At 38.3% G+C, this 22530-nt stretch overlaps 1 protein-coding gene across 3 annotated transcripts; it reads left to right on the top strand.

Annotated features, from left to right (window-relative positions):
• Nucleotides 1-668: 668 nt before the first annotated feature.
• Nucleotides 669-21255, top strand: pfkfb2a (6-phosphofructo-2-kinase/fructose-2,6-biphosphatase 2a). 3 transcript variants are annotated; one of them, XM_017487589.3, is made up of 16 exons: nt 669-869; nt 1655-1756; nt 2540-2665; nt 2798-2894; nt 3524-3590; nt 3960-4034; nt 4823-4879; nt 6500-6624; nt 7187-7394; nt 8332-8478; nt 10262-10366; nt 10672-10801; nt 11515-11577; nt 12848-12912; nt 18022-18204; nt 18691-21255. In XM_017487589.3, the coding sequence occupies exons 2-16, from the start codon at nt 1693-1695 to the stop codon at nt 18703-18705; spliced, it is 1527 nt and encodes a 508-aa protein (XP_017343078.2). In that variant the 5' UTR covers nt 669-869; nt 1655-1692; the 3' UTR covers nt 18706-21255. The 3 variants fall into 3 exon arrangements, with proteins under 3 accessions (XP_017343078.2, XP_017343080.2, XP_053542246.1); XM_017487591.3 differs by having other exon boundaries at nt 18022-18221; XM_053686271.1 differs by lacking the exons at nt 669-869; nt 1655-1756; nt 2540-2665 and having other exon boundaries at nt 2796-2931.
• The last annotated feature ends 1275 nt before the right edge of the window (nt 21256-22530 follow it).

Here is a 22530-nt window from a genome sequence, read left to right as displayed (position 1 = left end):
ATATGCTGTTTATCAAGGAGCTACAGTATATTAATGGATGGGCCACACAACTTCACGATGATTAAAATCAGGAGGGTCCTGATAACGAGCTGTTCAAGTTCATTAGACAAGTGTAAACTATTATAAAGGACAAAGTTACACAAACCCGGTATTACAACTGTGTAAACATTAAAAGAATAGTTTGATGCTAATTCAGATAACATTACCTAGAATGTTATTTTAAAGAATAATACAGACAAAATTATTGTCAATCTGTAGAGATGTGCACAGAATCAAACTTCAGTCAAATTATAAATAGATTTAAATATTCTTCAAAATAGACTCGTTGAAATCTGTATGTGTATATATATATATATTATTATAAATTCAATATTGATATTATGATTTTTTTTTAATTACATGTATTTTTTTAATGAAAGCATTAAATAAGTAACACAAATCAACAGGAAGCAATACAAGCTGTTCTAAGAAATCCACACCAAAACAAAAACGCTAAGGGTTGATTGACGTGCTTGACAGCCAATCATCAGAGCTCGCTTAAGCACGCTCGAAAAATATCCAGTCATAGTGCACGAGCTGGGATATTACTACGGTTGTTATGGAGATGTGAGTGCCTTCTCAACTGTCTAGCCAATCATAGCGCAGGGGGTGGGACTTGTCAGAGGCACCCATCATCCCGCCGCGGTACTTCCTGAAAGTAATACGAGAAGCTGCGCGCGCGTCTTATTAAGCTGTAGTTTTGTTTATAGTGAAGTTGAGAAAGTGAGAACACACTGACCCGACTGTGTGTGTGTGTGTGAGTGTGTGTGTTTTATTCTGAATGAGGTTATAGAGATAACATTTGAGTTTAATTCTTTCCTGCAAGCAGGGTAAGTCAGTATTTTTAATGTAAGCGTATGTCCCAGCCGTTAGAAATGGAGGCAACCTGCGGAATATAAATGTCCTCTGTTTGTTATTGACATTTAATGTCCTGAATAGAGTGTAATATAATAAGGGTTGTTATATAGCAACTATATAATATATAGATATTATAGTATAGTATAGTATAGTATATTTTTTATTAGTTAGGGTTCGTTCAAGGTGCTTGAACTTGGCTTTTTAAAATTTTACTGCTGGAAAACCTTGAAAATATTACATTTTTAAAAATCTAGTGGTGCTTATAACGTGCTTGAATAATAAAAAGTCAATAAATACGTAATCGCTAAAAACCTGTTTATTTTCGGTAGAACATTAATACATTCCTTTTACTCAAAATATGACTCCCTGTTAAAGCCCCTCCCTCTTCCTCCTCCCCTCACCCCTCCCCCTCCCCAGTACTGCCCCGCGAGCGCGAGGTTTACCTGCCGCAGGTACACCCCTGTCATGATTATGATTATGTTAAGTCATGATTACGACATAGTAATGCGCTGGAACGAGACAATTAAGTCATGATCACGACGTAGTAATGAAAGGGAACGAGATAATTAAGTCATGATCATGACATAGTAAGTCATGGTCATGACATAGTAATGCAAGGAAATGAGATACTTAAGTCGTGGCATTGGTTTACTGTTATAATGTGTGGGGAAAAAGATAAGTCATGACCATAGCATATTAATGCACAAGAACCAGATAGCGACCCAAGTGACCACACCTCTGCTGTTCCTGTTTGCAGCGTAAAAGTGAGGACACGCCCCTTGGCGGTGCAGCAGCATGCAAAGAGCCATGGAGATGAACAACCGGAAGTGCGAGCCAAGAACCAGCGAGAAGAAATGCTGTAAGTGAAACCGTGTGTGACTGGTGATATGATAAATTTTCTGTGAGGACATGTTTATTTAACATTTATGGAAGGAGTCGTCGGTGTCAGCCCTTTGGTAAAGTGCTGTAACTTTACCACAGCATTGCAGCTATTCTGCAGTTGTCATAGCACCGTTTAGCAATATGCAGTATTATTTCCGTGGGGTCAAGAAAGGAAGCCTGTAAGCTGATGTCTGCGTGACAGGAGGTCAGACAGTGAGGAGCGATGCTGAAACAGAAAACCTTTAGAACCTTCACAGCACAGACTTCAGAGTGGATGACATCTGATAGCAGGAAGTAAAGAATTCAATTTGGCCATTTTAATTATTCCCAAACCTCACATTTCAAATGAATAAGCCACTTGCAATTGAATTTGAAAGCAAACACAGATGCCTCGTTGCTGGGTAGCACCTTAGTGGACTTTTGTCCCACGCGTGTGTGGGACGGAGAACACACTTTTCGCTTCCGTGCCTCAGAATGAAACCTTAATGCTGATAGGAAAGCTGAATGCTCAGCGACCCTGACGTTAAGGAGACGATGAAACATTTTGTAGAAAAATATTCAATTTATGAAGCGGTTTCAGGAGAGAACAAGAAGCGATGACCGTATAAGGAAGAACAGGTTTTAGGAAAGAACAGGAAGCAATGACCATATAAGGAAGGCGGATAGAGAAAATATACAGAAACAGAAGTCCTGCCCACAGAAATAATGTAACGTTGTGGAAAATGCATACGAATTACTGTTTTGCACTTATTCTCTTCAGCGTGGGCATCCTACATGACCAACTCGTCCATGCTGATCGTCATGATCGGCCTCCCCGCCAGAGGCAAGACCTACATGTCGAAGAAGCTGACTCGCTACCTCAACTGGATTGGAGTGCCCACAAAAGGTGCTCGAGAAATGATTTATAAAATTTAAAAAATGTAATCAATCAATCAATCAATCGTAACCCTGCATTTACATGAGATTCTGACCGCTGTGTGTGTGTGTGTGTGTGTGTGTGTGTGTGTGTTCCATGCAGTGTTTAACCTGGGCGAGTACCGGCGTGAGGCCGTGCGCTCATATAAATCCTTCGACTTCTTCAGACATGACAATGCTGAGGCCATGAGGATCAGGAAGTGAGGGAGCGACCTTTTAATGTTCCACATTATAACTGTACGTTTAATAGCAAAATTATTGGCGCCCTCATTAAGCGATCGCGTCCGTCCAGGCTTACAAGCGTCTATAAAGCGAACTCAAATTATTATGTGTTATTATGTGCAGTTATAGGAAAACAAGCAGCTGTGGAGTGGCGCGATGAGTGTTGCTTTTACCTTCCTGAAGTTGATTATTTTCCATCAGCAGCATGTCGCATGTGTTTTTATTCTTGTACTACAGCTGTTTCCCAACGATCGGTTACGAGAACGATACGTCATACTTTTTATCCCCTTTGTAGTTACATTTAATGCATTTAATACATTTAATACATTTAGTGAAACGAGTTAGTTCCTGTTATCCCTTGATTATGGCAGCTATAAACATTCGTTCTGTCACCTCTTTTTTTCCATCATTTGTCACTAAGACAGAAAGCAGCTTCTCATGTCCCCCCCCCCCCACAAAGCGTAAACTCTTCTGTCGTCAAGATGTCAGAAAACCTGAAGTCTACAAATGTATAAGTCTCTGTGAATGAGCTGTTACTCGTATAGTAATGAACGATAATGGAGTTTGAGTCCTGGGTATTGATTGTTTGCTGATTGTGTCTCCTCAGAAAGTGCGCTCTCGTGGCTCTGCAGGACGTGAAGAGTTACCTAAACGACGAGGGCGGACAGATTGCAGTGAGCTTCCCGTTTACTTTAAACTGCTCTTTCACTGCTATTTCTGTTTGTTGTTTCTCTATATCACATCTATCAAGCATATAAACGTGTAAAAATAACTAAATAAATCATGAAAATGCTACTCGATTCCAGATTATTAAATATTTTCCCCCCTTAGACGTCAACCGAGAGTGCGCTCATTACCTCTTATAGATAGTTGGATAATAAAATTGAGTAGAAGGAACAATCCAGGTCATATTGTTTCACTTTATGACGTTTAGTCTTGTTCCTGATTTTATTTTCATCCAGATTTCATCCACTGAGATTTTATTATTATTATTTTTTTTAAACAGCATCGTGAAGTGATCTCTTGTGTTTACACGTCTGCAGGTGTTTGATGCCACGAACACGACTCGAGAGAGGCGAGATCTCATCCTGGAGTTCGCCCAGGAGAACCAGTATAAGGTCAGAGACTCCTATGCGTTTTTACAGTCAGCTTCAAAATTATTGGCGCCCTTGGTCCATACATTAAAAAAAAAGTTTAAGCCAAAAAAATGGCTTCGTGGTTCAATTAGTAAAATCTCAACTCATTTCATTTAAACCAATTCATTCTAAGACAAATAAAAACCTTGTTTATAATTTATTTATTTTTTTTAAATGTTTTTTTTATTAGCAGCAAGCAAATGAAAGTGGCTACAGCTTGAATCACCTTTAGCTACTCAATGGATTTTTGTAGGCACATAAGTGACCTGGAAAGAATAACAGAAATTTTTGCTAAAATTACAAGCGGAAAGATTTCAAAAGTAATCTGAGACTACACCCTTTAATTCAGAAGCAGTCACTTCAGATCCCCCAGGGGTGCCAATAATTCTGGAGCTGTGAATTCTTAAATAATTAAGAATGCTTTCTTATACAGCATTTTAAATACCACTGAGGCCTAATGATTACAACTTAGAAATGACAATATAAAATAAATGATTCGATAGCTTTCACGTTTTGTTAAAAATGCATATATTACAGTAATGCAAAGAAGCGCCACATTGCCTGCCTTTATACACAATATATCATAATGTGTATAACATGTGCACTTGTTATGTTGTTGGATGTTTCTATAGAGTGTCAGTATCACAAGTGCCATTAATACGGTGGTTTGTTGCGTGAGCAAAAGGAAATGATGAAAGAACAGGCCGTGAAATGACAACATCAGACTGTTGTTTGTGTTCTCGTATGAAAACCTTGCTTGTTCCTTCCAGGTGTTTTTTGTTGAGTCGATCTGCGACGATCCAGATGTCATCGCTGAAAATATAATGGTATGTTTACTGCGCTGAACGAATCTCCGCACGGCTCTGAACTAAAACAGTGACGTACTGCTTAATTAATGGGAATCTTAGTGATGTCTGTGTGTATGTTTATGTGTACAGAAACATGGATAGATAGATAGATAGATAGATATTAAAGCTCCTTTTCAAATCCACCCTTAGATACAATATTTACGGCTCATAATTAAACCTAATTTAAAGTATATTTGTTATTGCAGTTCAAGAGATATCCAGTAGGCAACGTATTAGTGTATACCGATGAAGCCACAAATAAACTGAAATCAGATATGAAACAACATATAAAACATTGAACATTTTTATTTATTGTTACCGTGCAAACAGAACGTTAATATCTATCTATCTATCTATCTATCTATCTATCTATCTATATATATATATATAAATTGTCTGCAGTGTGAAAGTCTGAACTGTTTCTGTAGCTGTTTCTAAAGGATTGAAGGTGTGTCCTAATTCAGTCCACCATCTTTTCTATCTATCTATCTGTCTGTCTGTCTGTCTATCTGTCTGTCTGTCTGTCTATCTATCTATCTATTTGTCTATCTATATATTTAGTTAGTAGTAAGCAATAATACATTTGAAATTTCATTGCAGTGTATTTTATTTTGTATTTGATTGATTAACATTCAGGGAAACATAGCGATATACAGTGGTGCCTGAATGTTTGTGAACTCTTTAGCATTTCATATATATATATATATATATATATATATATATATATATATATATATATATATATATATATATATATATATATATATATATATATATATATATATATATATATATATATATGAGCTCAATTAAACAAATGAGGCAAAAATATTATACTTTGTCATTTATTTACTGAGAAAAACGATCCAATATCGCATATATGTGAGGGGTAAAAGTATGTGAACGTCTAGGAATAGCAGTTAATGTGAAGGTGAAATTATAATCAGGTGTTTTCAATCAATGGGATGACAATCAGGTGTGAGCGAGCGCCCTGTTTTATTTAAAGACCAGGGATCTATCAGAGTTACAGCACAAGTTTGTGGAAGTGTATCATGACACGAACAAAAGAGAACAAGCAGTTCATTGATGAATCCCACAAACATTCCAGAGTTTAAGCTGTTCTGTTCTGAGGAACGGGATAAAATTCCTCCAAGCCGATGCGCAGGACTCATCAACAGTTAGCTTAAGCCTTTAGTCACAGTTATTGCATAAGGGGGTGACACCGGATATTGATAGCAAACGTTCACATACTTTAGCCACTCACAGATATGTAATATTGGATCATTTTCCTCAATAAATAAATAAATAAAGCGCTTGTGTGAAAATCTGATTGATGTTTTAGGTCATATTTATGCAGAATATTCTAAAGGGTTCACAAACTTTCAAGCACCACAGTAGGATGTCATCGTCGATTAATAGATGTCGTTATAAAGTAGCTTTGGTCACATGACCATATCTGTATTCGGAATACTCATAACAAATTATGGATGGATGGATGGATGGATGGAAGTAATATGTTGTTAGCAAATAGAATTTATAATAAGTTATGTAAAATAAGATCACGTAATAAACGATGAAATCTACTCTACTGTGCGCCAGGACGTGAAGGTATCGAGTCCGGACTATCCCAAGAGAGACCGCGAGAGCGTCATGGAGGACTTTCTGAAGAGAATCGAGTGCTACAAAGTCACATATCAGCCATTAGACCCAGACCAACATGACAAGTAAGAACTGTGTTTGTTGGTGTAGTGTTGAGATTTGACCAGCAGGGGGAGACAAAGATCACGTGTCCACGTGTACAAGCCGCGATTTGTGTTTTCATCTCAAGACTCAAGCCAGTGTATGTGTTTCCTCCAGTTGTAGTTATTGTGAAACAGTTGGTTTATCCAGTTTTACTCATTTTCCTGAATTTATTTCTGGGAATAGGGATGATTTGTCTCAGTGTATCACTCCTCTTCTCAGTAAATCTTTGGATAACTAAAACAGAAAGCTCAAGGGGACAGGAAGCAGTCAGATACGATCAGAATTCCAGAGAAGAGACTCCCAAGCCTTTGAAGACATTCATATTTTTATGGGCTGTGATTCATCACACACAGACACACATACACACACACGCACACACGCAGTGATAACCACATACACAGACAAGCCGGATTCAGTAGACTAAACATTTTAAAGCTCAACAGGTAATAGAGCTGTGTTTATCCTCTTTACACATGATCCAGCAAATAATTAAATATTATACGTAATGGAAAACTTGAAAAGAAATCAACGTTGTGTTCGCAGAGAGCGCTCTTTCATCCAGGTGATCAACGTAGGCCAGCGTTTCCTGGTGAATCGCGTGCAGGATTACATCCAGAGCAAGATCGTGTACTACCTAATGAACATCCAGGTGCACAAACACACCATCTACTTCTGCCGTCATGGAGAGAATGAACACAACGTGCAGCGTCTGATCGGGGGCGACTCGGGCCTGTCCGCTCACGGGAAAGAGGTGGACGATTGCATTCACCGAAACACACACCATTCCTCATAGTCTTCTTTCACGTTCTGCTAGTGTTATATATTATTATTATTGGTATTACAATTACTATTTTATAAGTAGCACAGTTTTCATATTTCCGAATGGCTGAAGTACAGAGTGAGAGTGAAACATAATAAATAAGATAAGAAATAAACAGACATCGTAATTCTTATTAAGCTGTCAGTGACATAATCGTATAATGCATTGTTCGGTGGTAATAACAGTTTCATTGTTGTGCTTTGGGTAGATGTTTTTGATAGGTTGTCGCCGTCACATTTAATATCATGACCAGCTGTGACTGGAATAACCTCACGTACCACTTGTAAAGATAATCTCATCAGAATAAAGGGCAAAATATATGAAAGTCCTTCTGGTTCAATCAGATAAAGCAGGATTGTTTTCATCCTTCACAGTCAGAGTGACATCAGTTAATCCCTACCGTGAAACTAGCAAAGCCCCAACATTGTTACTCAACTCAGCGAGGTTTAACTTAGCTTAGGAAACTCTGACACATGTAGAGTAAGACATCACATGCGACATTTCATGCACTTTTACTGCTGAGCTACTGAATTCAAACACAGGTTCTGTATTTTTTGTACATACACATACTACTGAATAAGAGGAAATGAATACGTCATCACTGTACTGGTGACAATCCTGAATTCAGGACATCAGGAAGTGATGTCATGGTATTTATTATTCACGTTACTACGCAGATCTGAGTCGTCTGCGGCTGGGTAAATGTAGACATTCCAGTTTAACCACAGTGTTTTTACTCCACTAATAAGCTGTGGTGTGTGAGGGGGATTAGTATTAGTGTGTAACTATTGAGTTGAGTCTGAACCGAATCCGACCATCTGGGTGTGATTGTGTGTGTTGTGTGTTTATTGTGTGCGTGTGTGTGCAGTTTGCTGTGGCTCTGCGAAATTTCGTAGTGGACCAGCAGCTGGTGGATCTGAAGGTGTGGACGAGCCAGCTGAAGTGCACCATCCAGACGGCCGAGGCTCTGGGCGTTCCATACGAACAGTGGAAAATCCTCAACGAGATTGATGCTGTGAGTCAGAACGCCTCCACATGCCACCTGCTACAGCCATTTCAGACCCTCTACAGGGCGAGGGCTCTAACAACGCCTCCATATTTAATAGAAGTTCTGTGTTTAGTAATGATTGGGCATGTATTCACTGTGAAGCAAGGGTTTTCCATGGGTTTTATTCTCTCCAAGAGTTTACAAAAACTGTCATAAGGGTTGTAAGTTTACCAGCAGATAACTAAGATTTTTGCATTTGCTAAAGTATTTTAAGGGTTTTGCTAATAGTTTTACATTTATCATTACAGTGAGTTTGCAGCGAGTTTAAAACAGGTTGACATCAGGTTTATAGGAAGTTTACAGTGAGTTTACAGCACGTTTACAGCAAGTTTACAGCGAGTTTACGTCAGTTTTATAGCAAGTTTACAGTGAGTTTACAGTAAGTTTACAGCGAGTTTACGTCAGGTTTATAGCAAGTTTACAGTGAGTTTACAGCGAGTTTACGTCAGTTTTATAGCAAGTTTACAGTGAGTTTACAGCAAGTTTACAGCGAGTTTACGTCAGGTTTATAGCAAGTTTACAGTGAGTTTACAGCAAGTTTACAGCGAGTTTACGTCAGGTTTATAGCAAGTTTACAGTGAGTTTACAGCAAGTTTACAGCGAGTTTACGTCAGGTTTATAGCAAGTTTACAGTGAGTTTACAGCAAGTTTACAGTGAGTTTACAGCAAGTTTACAGCGAGTTTGCGTCAGGTTTATAGCAAGTTTACAGTGAGTTTACAGCAAGTTTACAGCAGGTTTATAGCAAGTTTACAGGGAGTTTACAGTGAGTTTGCAGCAAGTTTGCAATGATTTTACAGCAATTTTATAGCAGGTTTGCAGCAAGTTTACAGCGAGTTTATAGTGAGTTTAAAGCAGGTTTACAGCAAGTTTATAATGAGTTTACAGCAGGTTTATAGCAGGTTTATTGTGAGTTTACAGAAGGTTTATAATGAGTTTATAGCAGGTTTATAATGAGTTTACAGCAGGTTTATAATGAGTTTACAGCAAGTTTCTAGCAGGTTTATTGTGAGTTTACAGCAGGTTTATTGTGAGTTTACAGCATGTTTATTGCTTGTTTATAGTGAGTTTACAGCAGGTTTATTGCATGTTTATTGTGAGTTTACAGCAGGTTTATAGCAGGTTAATTGTGAATTTATGGCAGGTTTATCGTGAGTTTACAGCAGGTTTATAGAAGGTTTATTGTGAATTTATGGCAGGTTTATTGTGAGTTTACAGCAGGTTTATTGTGAATTTATGGCAGGTTTATCATGAGTTTACAGCAGGTTTATAGCAAGTTTATTGTGAATTTATGGCAGGTTTATCATGAGTTTACAGCAGGTTTATAGCAGGTTTATTGTGAATTTATGGCAGGTTTATTGTGAGTTTACAGCAGGTTTATTGTGAATTTATGGCAGGTTTATCGTGAGTTTACAGCAGATTTATAGCAGGTTTATTGTGAATTTATGGGAGGTTTATCGTGAGTTTACAGCAGGTTTATAGCAGGTTTATTGTGAATTTATGGCAGGTTTATTGTGAATTTACAGCAGCTTTATAGCATGTTTATTGTGAGTTTACGGTAGGTTTATAGCATGTTTATTGTGAGTTTATAGTAGGTTTATTGTGAGTTTACGGCAGGTTTATGGTGAGTTTACAGCAGGTTTATAGCATGTGTATTGCATGTTTATTGTGAGTTTAAAGCAGGTTTATAATGAGTTTACAGATTTATAGCATGTTTATTGTGAGATTACATGGGTTTTTTGTTGCTTTAAGGGCATCTGTGAGGAAATGTCCTATGACATGATCAAGCAGAAGTATCCTGAAGAATTTGCTTTGAGAGATCAGGACAAATATAATTACCGCTACTCAGGAGGGGAGGTGAGCATCACCAGCACTGTTCCCGTGCTTTATTACTGTAGAAACAGAAATAAACACATTTTTTATCTCTGTGTGTTAAGGAAAGAGTTGAGTTGAATTTGTTTCTGAACGACAAGGACAGTTCTGCTGCTGTTGTGACTAATGCATATCTGCACAGGAGACACAGTTATCTTTTGTTTATACTAGGCTTACACAATGCTATATAGATAATATAAATACATTTATAGATAAATAGAAAAGCATTTAATAATCTTATTGTTTGTTAAGAGGCTGACGGCTATTTTTCCTCCACACGGTTGCTGTAGTCATACCAGGATCTGGTGCAGAGACTCGAGCCGGTGATAATGGAGCTGGAGAGGCAGGGCAACGTGCTGGTCATCAGTCACCAGGCCGTCATGAGATGCCTGCTCGCATACTTCTTGGACATCAGCGCTGGTCAGAATCTGTCTTACCCATAAACACTGAGAACTGATCAATCATTCACACTGATGTGTGTGCATTCACCTCTCAGTTCTAGGACATTTGCATAGACATTTGCCAAGAGGGCTCTTCAGCAAGGGTTCTGTGTTTACCCAGGGTTCTGTGTTTACTAACAGTTTACCCAGGGTTCTGTGTTAACTAACAGTTTACCAAGAGTTATGTGTTTACTCACAGTTTACCCTGGGTTCTGTGTTTACTAACAGTTTACCCAGGGTTCTGTGTTTACTAACAGTTTACCCAGGGTTCTGTGTTAACTAACAGTTTACCAAGAGTTATGTGTTTACTCACAGTTTACCCTGGGTTCTGTGTTTACTAACAGTTTACCCAGGGTTCTGTGTTAACTAACAGTTTACCAAGAGTTATGTGTTTACTCACAGTTTACCCTGGGTTCTGTGTTTACTAACAGTTTACCAAGGGTTCTGTGTTTACTAACAGTTTACCCAGGGTTCTGTGTTTACTACCGGTTTACCCAGGGTTCTGTGTTTACTAGCAGTTTACCAAGGGTTCTGTGTTAAATAGCAGTTTATTTTTGAAAAATAATTCTGAAAGCCCTGAGCCTTCAGTGTCCTTCAGGAGGATGTTAGCTGTTATTTGCCTTGTGGGCATGTCCTTCCTGCACCCCACTGTCTCTGTTAGGGTTCTAATGTAGACTGTGGTTTGTGTTCCAGATGACTTGCCTTATCTGAGGTGTCCTCTTCATGTGGTGCTGAAACTCACCCCTGTGGCTTACGGTAAATAGTTTTGTTTTGTTTTATTTACTGGGACGGTGCCGTTATTTGAATCAATTGCTGTTCACTGCATTTCCTGCAGCTCGCAGATTCACTGTCCATTAATAAAGCGTTTTCATATTTGTAAAGATGAGTTAAGTATGGAATAAAGTCAGGGATAAATGAAGCAGCAGTGTGAGAGATAAAATATTGCATTTTAAACCACACTTTCTTAAAGGATTGTATCTCTCCTTTCATTCGGATTGCACTTACATCCTCTGCCACAAAATTTCAGTGGCCTTGCTTCTGTCAGCAGGATGTCTTGTGTCTGTGGGCATCTGGACATTGAGGACCTGAGATGATTGAGACAGCATTGTGGTTTATTTAACCTTTACTCTTCGTGCTCTTTTGTCTTTCCAATGTCTGTGATTTACGTCATTTGAGGTGTACATTCTCTCGCATTGTGAAAACACACATTGTGAAATTTTTTGCAGTTGTAATTTTCCATGAACAGCTTTATATTAAAAGAAGAACTTCAGTATTGTGATTGATTTCTCTCAGGTTCCTTTCTGAAAGGATCTTACTATTTTAAGGGAGAAGCAACAAGTTATTTTTAACGGCCTAACGCATTCCTGCTGACGTGATTGCAAATACAGTATATGGCCATAAGTATGTGGACACCTGACCACTCGTATGTGGTGTGTTGAGCATCTTACTCCAAATTTATTTATTCTTTCCAGTTATAATGCGCTCGACTCTTCTGGGAAGGCTTTCCACTAGATTTTGGGGCATGGCTGTGGGTATTAGTGTTTATTCAGCTGCAAGAGCATTAGTGAGGTTGAGGTCAGGCACTCATGTTGGACGAGGAGGCTCCGGTTCCAGTTCATCCCAAAGCTGTTCGGTGGAGTTGAGGTCAAGACTCTCGAGTTCTTCCAATCCAAACTTGGCAAACCATGTCTTCATGGAGCTCCGCAGGCACTGTGATGCTGGAACAGGTTTGGGCCGCTTAGTTCCAGCGAAGAGGAATTTTAAATCTACAGCGTACAAAGACATATACATCTATGTGCTTCCAACTTTGTGGCAACAGTTTAGAGAAGAACTACATATGGGTGTGATGGTCAGGTGTCCAGATACTTTTGGCCTTTTAGTGTAATTTTCATATACTGAACCACTTCATTAAAAAAAAATACACAATGAAATGTACTGCCTGCGAGTCGTCTTTATATTATATCTCTAAATTTTAAAGAAATGAATGTTTATTATTGCTGAGTGTATTTTTTATTAATATTTGCAGGTTGTAAAGTGGACATGTTCGACCTGAAAATTGAAGCTGTGAACACACACCGGAACAGACCACTCGTAAGAACTTTGTTTGTTGTTGGGTTTTTTTGTGCTCTTTTTGAGAGGTTGATGAAGGACCGACATTTTATAGCTGTTATAACGTAAGTGATAACTTAGTTTCGTGGACATTCCACAACATTAAACGTAACTCCATCTAACCAGATTAAAAAATAGTCATTGTTTGATAAATATAATTATTAGGGTTGGAAATTTGCCAGAAGATGTATAAAATATTTCAGGACGTGCTGGTAACAATAACTCTGCTATACAGTATGTGCATGAACACTGATCGGCCATACATTTAAAACCAGTGTCAGGTGACGTGAACAATATTGATTATTTCATTACAGTGGCACCTGTCAAGGGGTGGGATATACTGTATTAGGCAGGAAGTGAACAGTCAGTTCTCAGAGTTGATGTGTTGGAAGCAGGAAGTGTAAGAATCTGAGAGACATTGACAAGGGCCAAATTGTAATGGCTAGACGACTGGGACAGAGCACCTTCACCTGCCTAAACAGACCGAGTACACCCCTTCATGGTGACGCGCCCTGACACACTGCAAACATTGTTCAGGAATGGTTTGAGGAACATGAAAAAGAGTTCGAGGTGTTGACTCGGCCTCCAAATTCCCCAGATCTCAATCCAACTGAGCGTCTGTGTGATGTGCTGGACAAAAACAAGTCCAATCCATGCAGGCCTCACCTCGCAACTTACAGGATTTAAAGGATCTGCTGTTAACGTCTTGGTAACGTCCAGATACCTCAGCACATCTTCAGAAGTCTTGTGGAGTCCATGTCTAGACTTATCAGAACTGTTTTGGCACCACAAGGTGAACCAAGACAATATTTAGCAGTTGGTTTTAATGTTAAGGCTCGATCAGTGTATAGGCAGCACATTCGAGATACAAACTTCTCGCCGCTTTAATGACGAATCTGAGTGTCCTGTTATGTCAGTGATTCAGCTGTTTGTTGTATTTAGGAAATTCCTGTTTGAATTCCATTCCGAGAATAATTCCATGCTACGGAAGTTAGTTAATTACAGCATTTTTTCATAGTACATTTAGTCCAGTCAGGTGTTATACTACTTATCATCGTGATTTTATAATCATACAATAATATATGATAAAATGTGATTCAATAATATCATAATTATAATGACATCATTGTATAAGATGTATTGACGTCATTCGTGTTAAGCATACCAGAGTAATTCCTGGCCTAATTTAATGTACTAGTTACCTCAGAGATTCCCAAACTATGCTTTTAGATAAAAACGTGTGAATCTCACATAGTTGACTGTAAAATTACAGTAAAAGGTTAGTTAAAAAAAAAACCCCAAAATAAACTGCACCCAAGAGAGCATGGATGTTGCTGGCTAGTTACTAACAGTTGTTATAGCTAACTAAACTCGATGTGAGGACATGTGCACACTACACGACTTTAAGCAGTTGCTTAAGATCAGGTGTTTGGTGTTGTAAGGATGTGCATACTACACGATCTCTTGCAGACACACTGACTGCACCATCTTTCATCTGGAAGTGCACCCTCATCCACAAATATATAATGTGACATTATAACTATTTTTGTTGAGAAACAAGAAGTAAGAGAAACTTTGGTTAAGAGAACTGACTGTTCTGCAAAGAGAACTGGAAGTGTAACGAAAAGAAACACAGCTATTTATATTTAATATATATATTATATAGTCCGCCTCCAGGAATTTTGGCATTTGTTTTTTTTTTGTTTGTTTGTTTGTTTTTTCTGTGGTACACCACGGCAAATAATTTCTAACACAAGCAATTTTATTGCGCTTCCATTTTGTGCTTGCACTCCAATACTTAGAGACGAACGATAAACTGGATTCAGGGATCTGCTGCGCATTACATTAGATGAATTTGATTTCCTCTTGTCGGCTGTTCCTCAGCGCTGTTCTTGCTGATTAGTCGCAAAACAATTCACACGAATCATTAGAATATGATCGAAAGTAATGGTAACCTCAGTAAATCGCTCTAAGAGGACCGAAATTATTTAGCGACCAGGAAATCAGGGGCAAAACCTGTGTAAAGTGCGCTAAGTCTTTCGAGGACATTGAAAAATTGCCGTTTTTAAACCTTGCCTTCTGTCTGGGTCGAAATGCCTGCGTTTTACATTTTTACTTTTGAAGCATGCTGGACATTAAAAAAATAAAAAAATAATTCAACATGAAGGATAAGGAATTTCTTCATTAGGAATAAAATGCTGAAAGTTGGTACATGAAATGTGAAGGTACTGTGCTGTAAATGTGTGAGAGTGTGTTTTAAAGCTTGTTAAGGGATTTATTTAGTTATTTATTTACTTATTTATTTATTCAGTGACAACCTGCTGAAACAAGTTCGTTACATTTTCCCCAGACATATAATGAGATGTTCTGGCCAGGATGTGGCTCTTGAGAAACCCAGTCATGGTGAATACTTCTCTCGAACAGCACTTTCCTACTATGGTGGTTTGGCAGATTACCCATAATCCTCCACATTGCTGCTATTTCCACATTGTCTAACTAGGGCGACTCTCACATGGCTTCCCGTCCACTTAACGTGCAACTTAAACACGATATAACAGTGGAGCATCTGGCGAATGGTGTAAAAAGTTTCCTCTGTGTGTGTGTTCGTTGAACATCGTCTGGTATGCTGTAATTTCACTAACGATTGAAGTATTGGCACACACGATTGCGTCCACAGAAACTCCTCCTACTTTGACGGGAAGGTTTACAATACAGAAAAGCGACAAAAACGTACAGATAGTCGCTGGTTCTTATTTGTCGGTGGAGAAGCGGTATACGGAATTCACAAGCATCTGAAGCGATCAACCAGCGATTGGACTTGAGGTTGGACTTTGGTTCCTAGGTTTGGTGCAGTTTCTCTTAGCGTTAGTTTTTTTGGGGGGGGTTTTCCCCGCAGTGTGGGTGTATAGGCTTGACCACAGTGACTATTAACATAGCACATAACACTGGTTTATGTGTGCAAGCTCCCACAGTGACCCTTTAAAAACATACACCACGAAAATAAAGCGATAGTCACGAAAAATGGAGCGTGACACAGCTGATGTTCATCACAGCATCATGCTATAGAAAAACACACATAAAACTCTGGTCTATCCCTTTGTCCTCCAGTGTAGAGGGATTCAGCACTAGATTTATTAGCTAACCCAGAAACCTTGTTTTAAACACAGTAGCTGTGTTAATGTGAGAACAAAATGACTAGTTAGTTAAATGCGTTAATACAGACTCAGTTAGAAAAATCCAGGAGGTTGGTCAACATCTCAGATGTAGTGTTCTGTCCTCGCTTTGTAAAACATCGCAAAAGGTACGATTCAAATCTGGGTAGCGTCTTAGTTTTCTCTCGATATGTTCTGCACCGCTTCTTACACCGCATTTTTATTCTCATTTTTGTCAGTGTTTCACCCAAACCCGCGTGATCCTGATTCTGGATAGATCCGGATGGACTGGGAACGAATACCGTGCGCTACAACATGAGGGTCGAGTTGAAGTTTAAACAAAGTGTAGACAACTTTGAAAGGAAAACTTTCATTTAGTGACATAAATTAGTAGTAAGGTTCATTTCCTTTCTCTTGTCGTTCAACAACTGGCACCTAGGCATAAAAAAAAACAACCAAAAAAAAAAACGAATAGTCTGGACACAAAACCCGTTCAGTGTGTTTCCAGCCTCAGCCATAAACATGCCTTTTCCCTCAGACTTCAAGGTCCTTTAAACAGAGCTGATGCAGTTTCTAACCGCTGTTGTGTCTTCTGTGCTGAAACAAAGGGCAGACAGACGACTGTTAAGCATACAGCTGTGACCTTCACGAATCGCTTTCCTGTAAACACTCCATTTTAGACATGTTTACTACAGTAAAACTGACACCACAGTGAAAACCAAGGTGAACGTTAAAGCCTCTTGGAGACAAGAACGTAAAACAGAAAAATGGCTTAAAGACAGTCCAAAAGCATTAGAGTTGGATAAAGCTAACAGTGAAGAATTCTTAGAAATTAAATGTCTTTCAAAATGCTTACAAAAGCATCCGGTAGGTATTTAGTTCATTTTTTCACCCCCAAAGTAACTTCAGTTATAATAAAATTTCTATTTGAATTATAATTAAACTAGAAACAGCACCAGTGTGATACCCTAGATGGATATCGTGCCAGTTAGGGCTGGGTGAAAAGACATCGATATCATGATCAATTTTGTCAAAATAACTCTTTTCTAAGATATCATCTACACTTCATGTTTTAAAAAAAATAATCATTCCAAACTAAATTAATTTGAACAGACGCAGCCGATGTAATAAAATAAATAAATAAAGAGATATGGCTGTATATTTTTGTTATTATTGATTTTTATTATACTTCTACTTTACACTTTATTACATTTTCAATCTAAAAATTTTTTTTTGTTTGTTTTTTTCGCAAGATTTTAACTGAATAACAAAAAAAATCTGTGGTTTTGTCTAAGTCATGTTTTTAGCTATACGTGTTTTCCCTGTTTTTTTTAAAAAGTGCTTAAGTTGAATGGTCTGATAGTGAAAGATTCGGTATCGGTCATCTCTAAATAAAACGACTAAAAGATATCTGAATGACGTGTAATAACTTGTTATAATAAGGTAATAAAAATAATGAATAAAAAATATATAAAAAGGAATAAAGAATGAATGTAAGTCTGGAAAAGTACAACACGAGAGTTCAGAATTACAAATAAATTAAAGAATAAATAAATTTATATACGTACAAGATCTTTCATACGTAAAATGCAGCTTGGGATATAATAATACTGATACTGCTACTAATAATAATATAAATCGTTAAGAAGAAGCAGGAGAAAAGGTGATTGTGAATTAAATATAAACTGAATACATCATAGTGGTGTAATAGAAAAACGCCCTCTTTTACGTTTTTTTTCGTGTAGTTGTAATGTTGACGCTGGGGTCCTGCCAACATCTCTTTCTGACAACATTTCCTTCAGGCCTTTTTTTCTCTGTTTGTTCCAGACATAGGGAACATTGTTTTGTTGCCAGCATGTGCTCTTGAAAATGTTCCCTTGCGTATATCACCGAGCATTGGCGTGCCCTTCTCCTCACCCTGGCTGTTCTCTGTGTGCAGGCCAACAGCAAACAGGAAGTGATGGTGAGGAGGAACAGTTTCACTCCCATGTCCAGTCAGGACCAGGTGAAGCGGCCGCGGGTCTTCAGCGTCGGAAACCCACCCTGCACCCCTCTGCCTCCGTCGCTGAGCTCCACAGACGTCTTTGAGGCACAGGAGAATGAGGAACTCGCTGAGAAACAAGTTTGATTTCTTACTCTGTATGCCTACACCTATACGTGTATACACGAGAGAATGACAAGCACACACACACGTGCGTGCAAAGATGCAGATTACATTGTTACATTTGTATTTTTGCTATATTTTCTCCCAGCATTTTATTGCTATTTATCTTTAATTACTCTCCTTTGCACATCCAGTTGTTAAGTCTATAAACAACTTGGAAAACTTCTAAGTCTATAAACAACTTACCTTCATCCGAACAGAACGCAATTTTTTCTCTCTTTATCCCAAATGTAATCAGTCTTGCGTCTAGAGGTAGTCCGTTAGCTTTGCATTTAAACAGCACAGTTTGGTGAGGATCCAAAGCAGAATCAGACTCGGGCAGGAAGGAAGGTGGAATACATTTCCTGTCTTTCAGCACTGACACACTATTTATGTTTTGATAATGCTTGTTGAGCCAGATGTGTTCTTTGAAGGTGAGAGTGGACTTTCTGTTGTGGTTCACAGGAAACGCTGAATTAGTCGAGTCCTGGAGATTGAGACGATGGACAGAAGTGAAGACATGCAAGGGCGTCAGTCTCTACCTGAATGAGTCAGACTCACACCTTAAACCGTCTTGTGTCCATAGCCAAGCCCAGAAACTCTGTGCGTGTGTGTGTGTGTGTGTGTGTGTGTGTGTATGTGTGTGTATGTCTGTCTGTCTGTCTGTCTGTCTTTATGATTGGCTCAATTAAAGAAATATCTTTAACTTTAATTTCTCTATTAAAGAAATTCAATCAAATCTACACACTGTTCTCATTAGCCATGTTAGCCAACACGTGTTTGTGTCTGAGGTTTGCTACAAGGCTAACATCGATTTTAACAATACATGGAGATAAATACATCCACAAATCTTCATATTCTTGCTTCAGACATTAATGTAAGCCACATAATCGTGTCGCAATAGCAGAGGAAGTCTGTATTTGTATAACCGATTTTTAAAAAAGTACGACATGCTGTCTTTGTTTATAAACAAACCATTTCGAATGGTTGGGAAAGTGTTGTGATACTACCCCAGTGTTGCTGATTATTTTCCTATAACAGCATGCTCTAGAAGGTGCTTTAGTTTTACATCCAGCCCTATAGTGGAAACAGGAAGTGATGTGGATGATAATATTTTAAATTTCATTCTGTTTCTTATTAATGACTGAAGAATGAATATGCACATTTTGGCTTGTATTCAGCTCCAGTGCAAATCTGAAGATGTAATCAGACACCAGACATGCCTTGGATAATCAATTCTTTTTGGGTTAAAGGTGAAAGTCTCTTTGGATCAGTGTTTGCCAGGAAATTAGACATATATGTCGCTGTACCTTTGTGCTCAGTGGTGAGTGAATTGTGTGACCTTTCCTCGTTTTATAAGGTTATTTCATTCCCACATTGAATGATTTATGTGTCATTAGGTCAGTGTAAGAGTTACTCCAACCCACTACTGAATCCTCAGTCTGTAACCGTGTTCATGTGCCATGTTCACGTGACGCTCTAGAGGGATAATGAGTCAATCAGGACGCATGTGAGCTGTATTACCAGTCTTGCTAATCCTTTTGGGCACTAATCCCAGAAACTCAGATGAGAATGTTTTACACAATCAGAATGACACAACAGTGATGTACCTTCCTTCCATTTACTTTAAAAAAGAAAAACAAATGCTCAATTTTCCTTCAGAACTGAATCCGTCTCTTGCATGGATGCTGATGAACTCTGTATTGCTTTGTACCACTATCATTTTCTGTGCCTTTTATCATTAGTAAAAGGGGCGTGGCCTCTGTCCCTGTCAGTCCACCATCTCCATGACTGTAGTGTTGCAATTTAACGGCATCGATTTTTGACCTCAAATCATTCGTGCTGCAAAGTGGGGGAAAAAGAAATTCACAAATGTTTGTCTTTTGTTAGCAACAAACTAGCTAGCTAACAGTGATAAGTGATCAGTGTGAAAAGAAATCTAAAAAGGTAATGGATGTATTGTGTGATTGCAATTACCGACTCTTGGGGCACAATGAAAATAATTAACACCCTTAATTTTTTCCATCCATCAAGCTCTTGTTCAGCAGTTTCTCCATTCTTTTCTTCATCGTCTTAGGCTTGTGTGACACTGATATAAAAATTGGCGTCTGGTAACATAATATAATATAATCAGCGATAGGCGTCACTGGATATCGTGGCAATCTGATGCCTTGTAGGGACAGTCTGTAAAGGATCTCACTCGATTGTGCTGCAGCTTTTTTTTCTTCTCAAGATTTGCAATGCAATTTCTGGAGTTTTTTGGTGGAAAACTACTCGAATTGGCGAAATCGCAATCGCACACAAAAGTCTTTCGCTGTGATATTTTTTTTGCTCAACGAGACCTTTTAGCTGTACTCACGTTCGACACGCGTGAATCGAAGAATACATGTGATGGCGTCACATAACGTGTCTTGGCCCATATCTGCGGTACTTTAGAAAACTTTAGATACTTTAGTATTGCAGAGTTTCTTGATTTTGCGTTAATTCCTGCGATCATGAAATCCTCGAGGGACCTTGTAGGGACGATAATATCATTGTATTGCACAAAGCTTTTGTCTGTCTGGTGATGGAACATCGAGGTAATATTATATCGTATTATATGTTATATTGTACTTTCCCAGCACTGTTCTGATCTCTGTAAACACTGGATTTTGTGTCTGTCATATACAACCACCAGTACCACCGTCCTCACTCACAGGAAGTGTAGAAATGTAGATAGTGTCATCAAAATGTCAGTGGGAATAAACTTTTACTTTCTTGCAAGTTAATTTAAATGCCTTACTGGAATACCAGCCTCAATCCATAATTTTATTGAATGTTTTATTAGGAGCCAACCACCGCAGGTGCGTAGGCACCTATAGTTTTTATTTTACAAGCTGACTGTAATTTCTTTCTCGGTTGTTTTGCTCAGATATATTTATTGCACATTCTGTGGTTTTCTCATTGTATTACTTTTTTGAGGATTAAAGTGCCGTGGCTTTTCAAGTATGGTTTTTCAAAATTCTGTGATTAAATTCTTATGTTATAAAATCGGTTATCAGTGCGCTTTTTATACACCACAGTTTACATTTAATGCTTATTTGAAAACGTAATATAACTTTTCATGTTAAATTCATCCCGTATAAGAGGTTCTATTTAGTGCACAGGCAAATATTGTAAAGTTTAGTGCTTTGCGTTGCATTTAAATTTGGAACATAGCTTACGTAAGGAATACAACATAACGGGGTGTGTTGACATAGGAAATCGATCAGTGACATGAAGTGGAGTTACTGTTAACACTCCAAAGTTGTTTGTTTTTTTTTAATATAAAGCACTTTAGCACATCCTGAAATGTTTTGTTCCGGTCAAGTTAAAGAATGCCATGCAATTTCTAGTTCAATTTAACGTCTGTGATACACATTAGTTCCTGTTATCACTTGCATTATAGCAGCTGTAACAGTTGAAAAACAGAAAACGTTGAAAAATACTTTATTTCAAAGCTTTGACACTGGATACTCCTTCCATAAATGTTAAACATTGCCTCACTGAAAACTTCACCATATCAATAGAACAGAAGTTAGTATAGAAACGATAACATATTTAGAACAAGCTTGTTAAAAAAAACAACAACAGTGATTTGCAGCTACACTACTGTCAGAGCTGCTCATGAAACGAAATCAAACCAGGCAAAGCAAAAATGTCCATTTCTCTCTGATTTGGACTTGGGAAAAGGATTAATGGGAAAGAAGGTGCCCTCAATTACAGGGTTTCCAGAGAGTCACTTTGGTCCCCTTAGTAAGGACCTTATCACTAGTATTGGATTCATCCTTGTATGTCATTTTCACTGGATAAAAGTGTCCACCAAATGGAATACATGTAACGTACACCATTAACGTCATACACATGAGAAACTTGAGATTTAGCGTTTTCCCTTATGACAAACTCACCACTTTACCACAGTACGTTTTAATCACTATGCTAGATTGGCTCAAATGACCAATAACATCCAGCAAACGTTTCCATCTTTTGTAAAACTCAAGGCAGGGTCTAAAACCGGGTCTGTTTAGGAAACACTTCAGAAAACCACTACAGTTTCTCACATAACTACTGGAGCCAATAAAACCAAACAAGGTCTGGCTTTGAACCGTGCTTTTCCATCTCAGAGCCAACTTCCTTTCAGTGCCAAAACAACACGGCCTAATTATTTACGACCTCATTTTCTTCAGACAGACTGAGACGTGGGCATTTATGTCCGTCATGAGCTCAGGAGTGGCTTCTGATACCCATTTACTCATGAGCGTCTTTAGAAGGAAAACAATCTGGAAG

This window comes from Ictalurus punctatus, chromosome 15 (assembly GCF_001660625.3).
Source record: "Ictalurus punctatus breed USDA103 chromosome 15, Coco_2.0, whole genome shotgun sequence".
Taxonomy (NCBI): Eukaryota; Metazoa; Chordata; class Actinopteri; order Siluriformes; family Ictaluridae; genus Ictalurus; species Ictalurus punctatus.
This window is presented reverse-complemented; position numbering and strand designations above follow the sequence as displayed.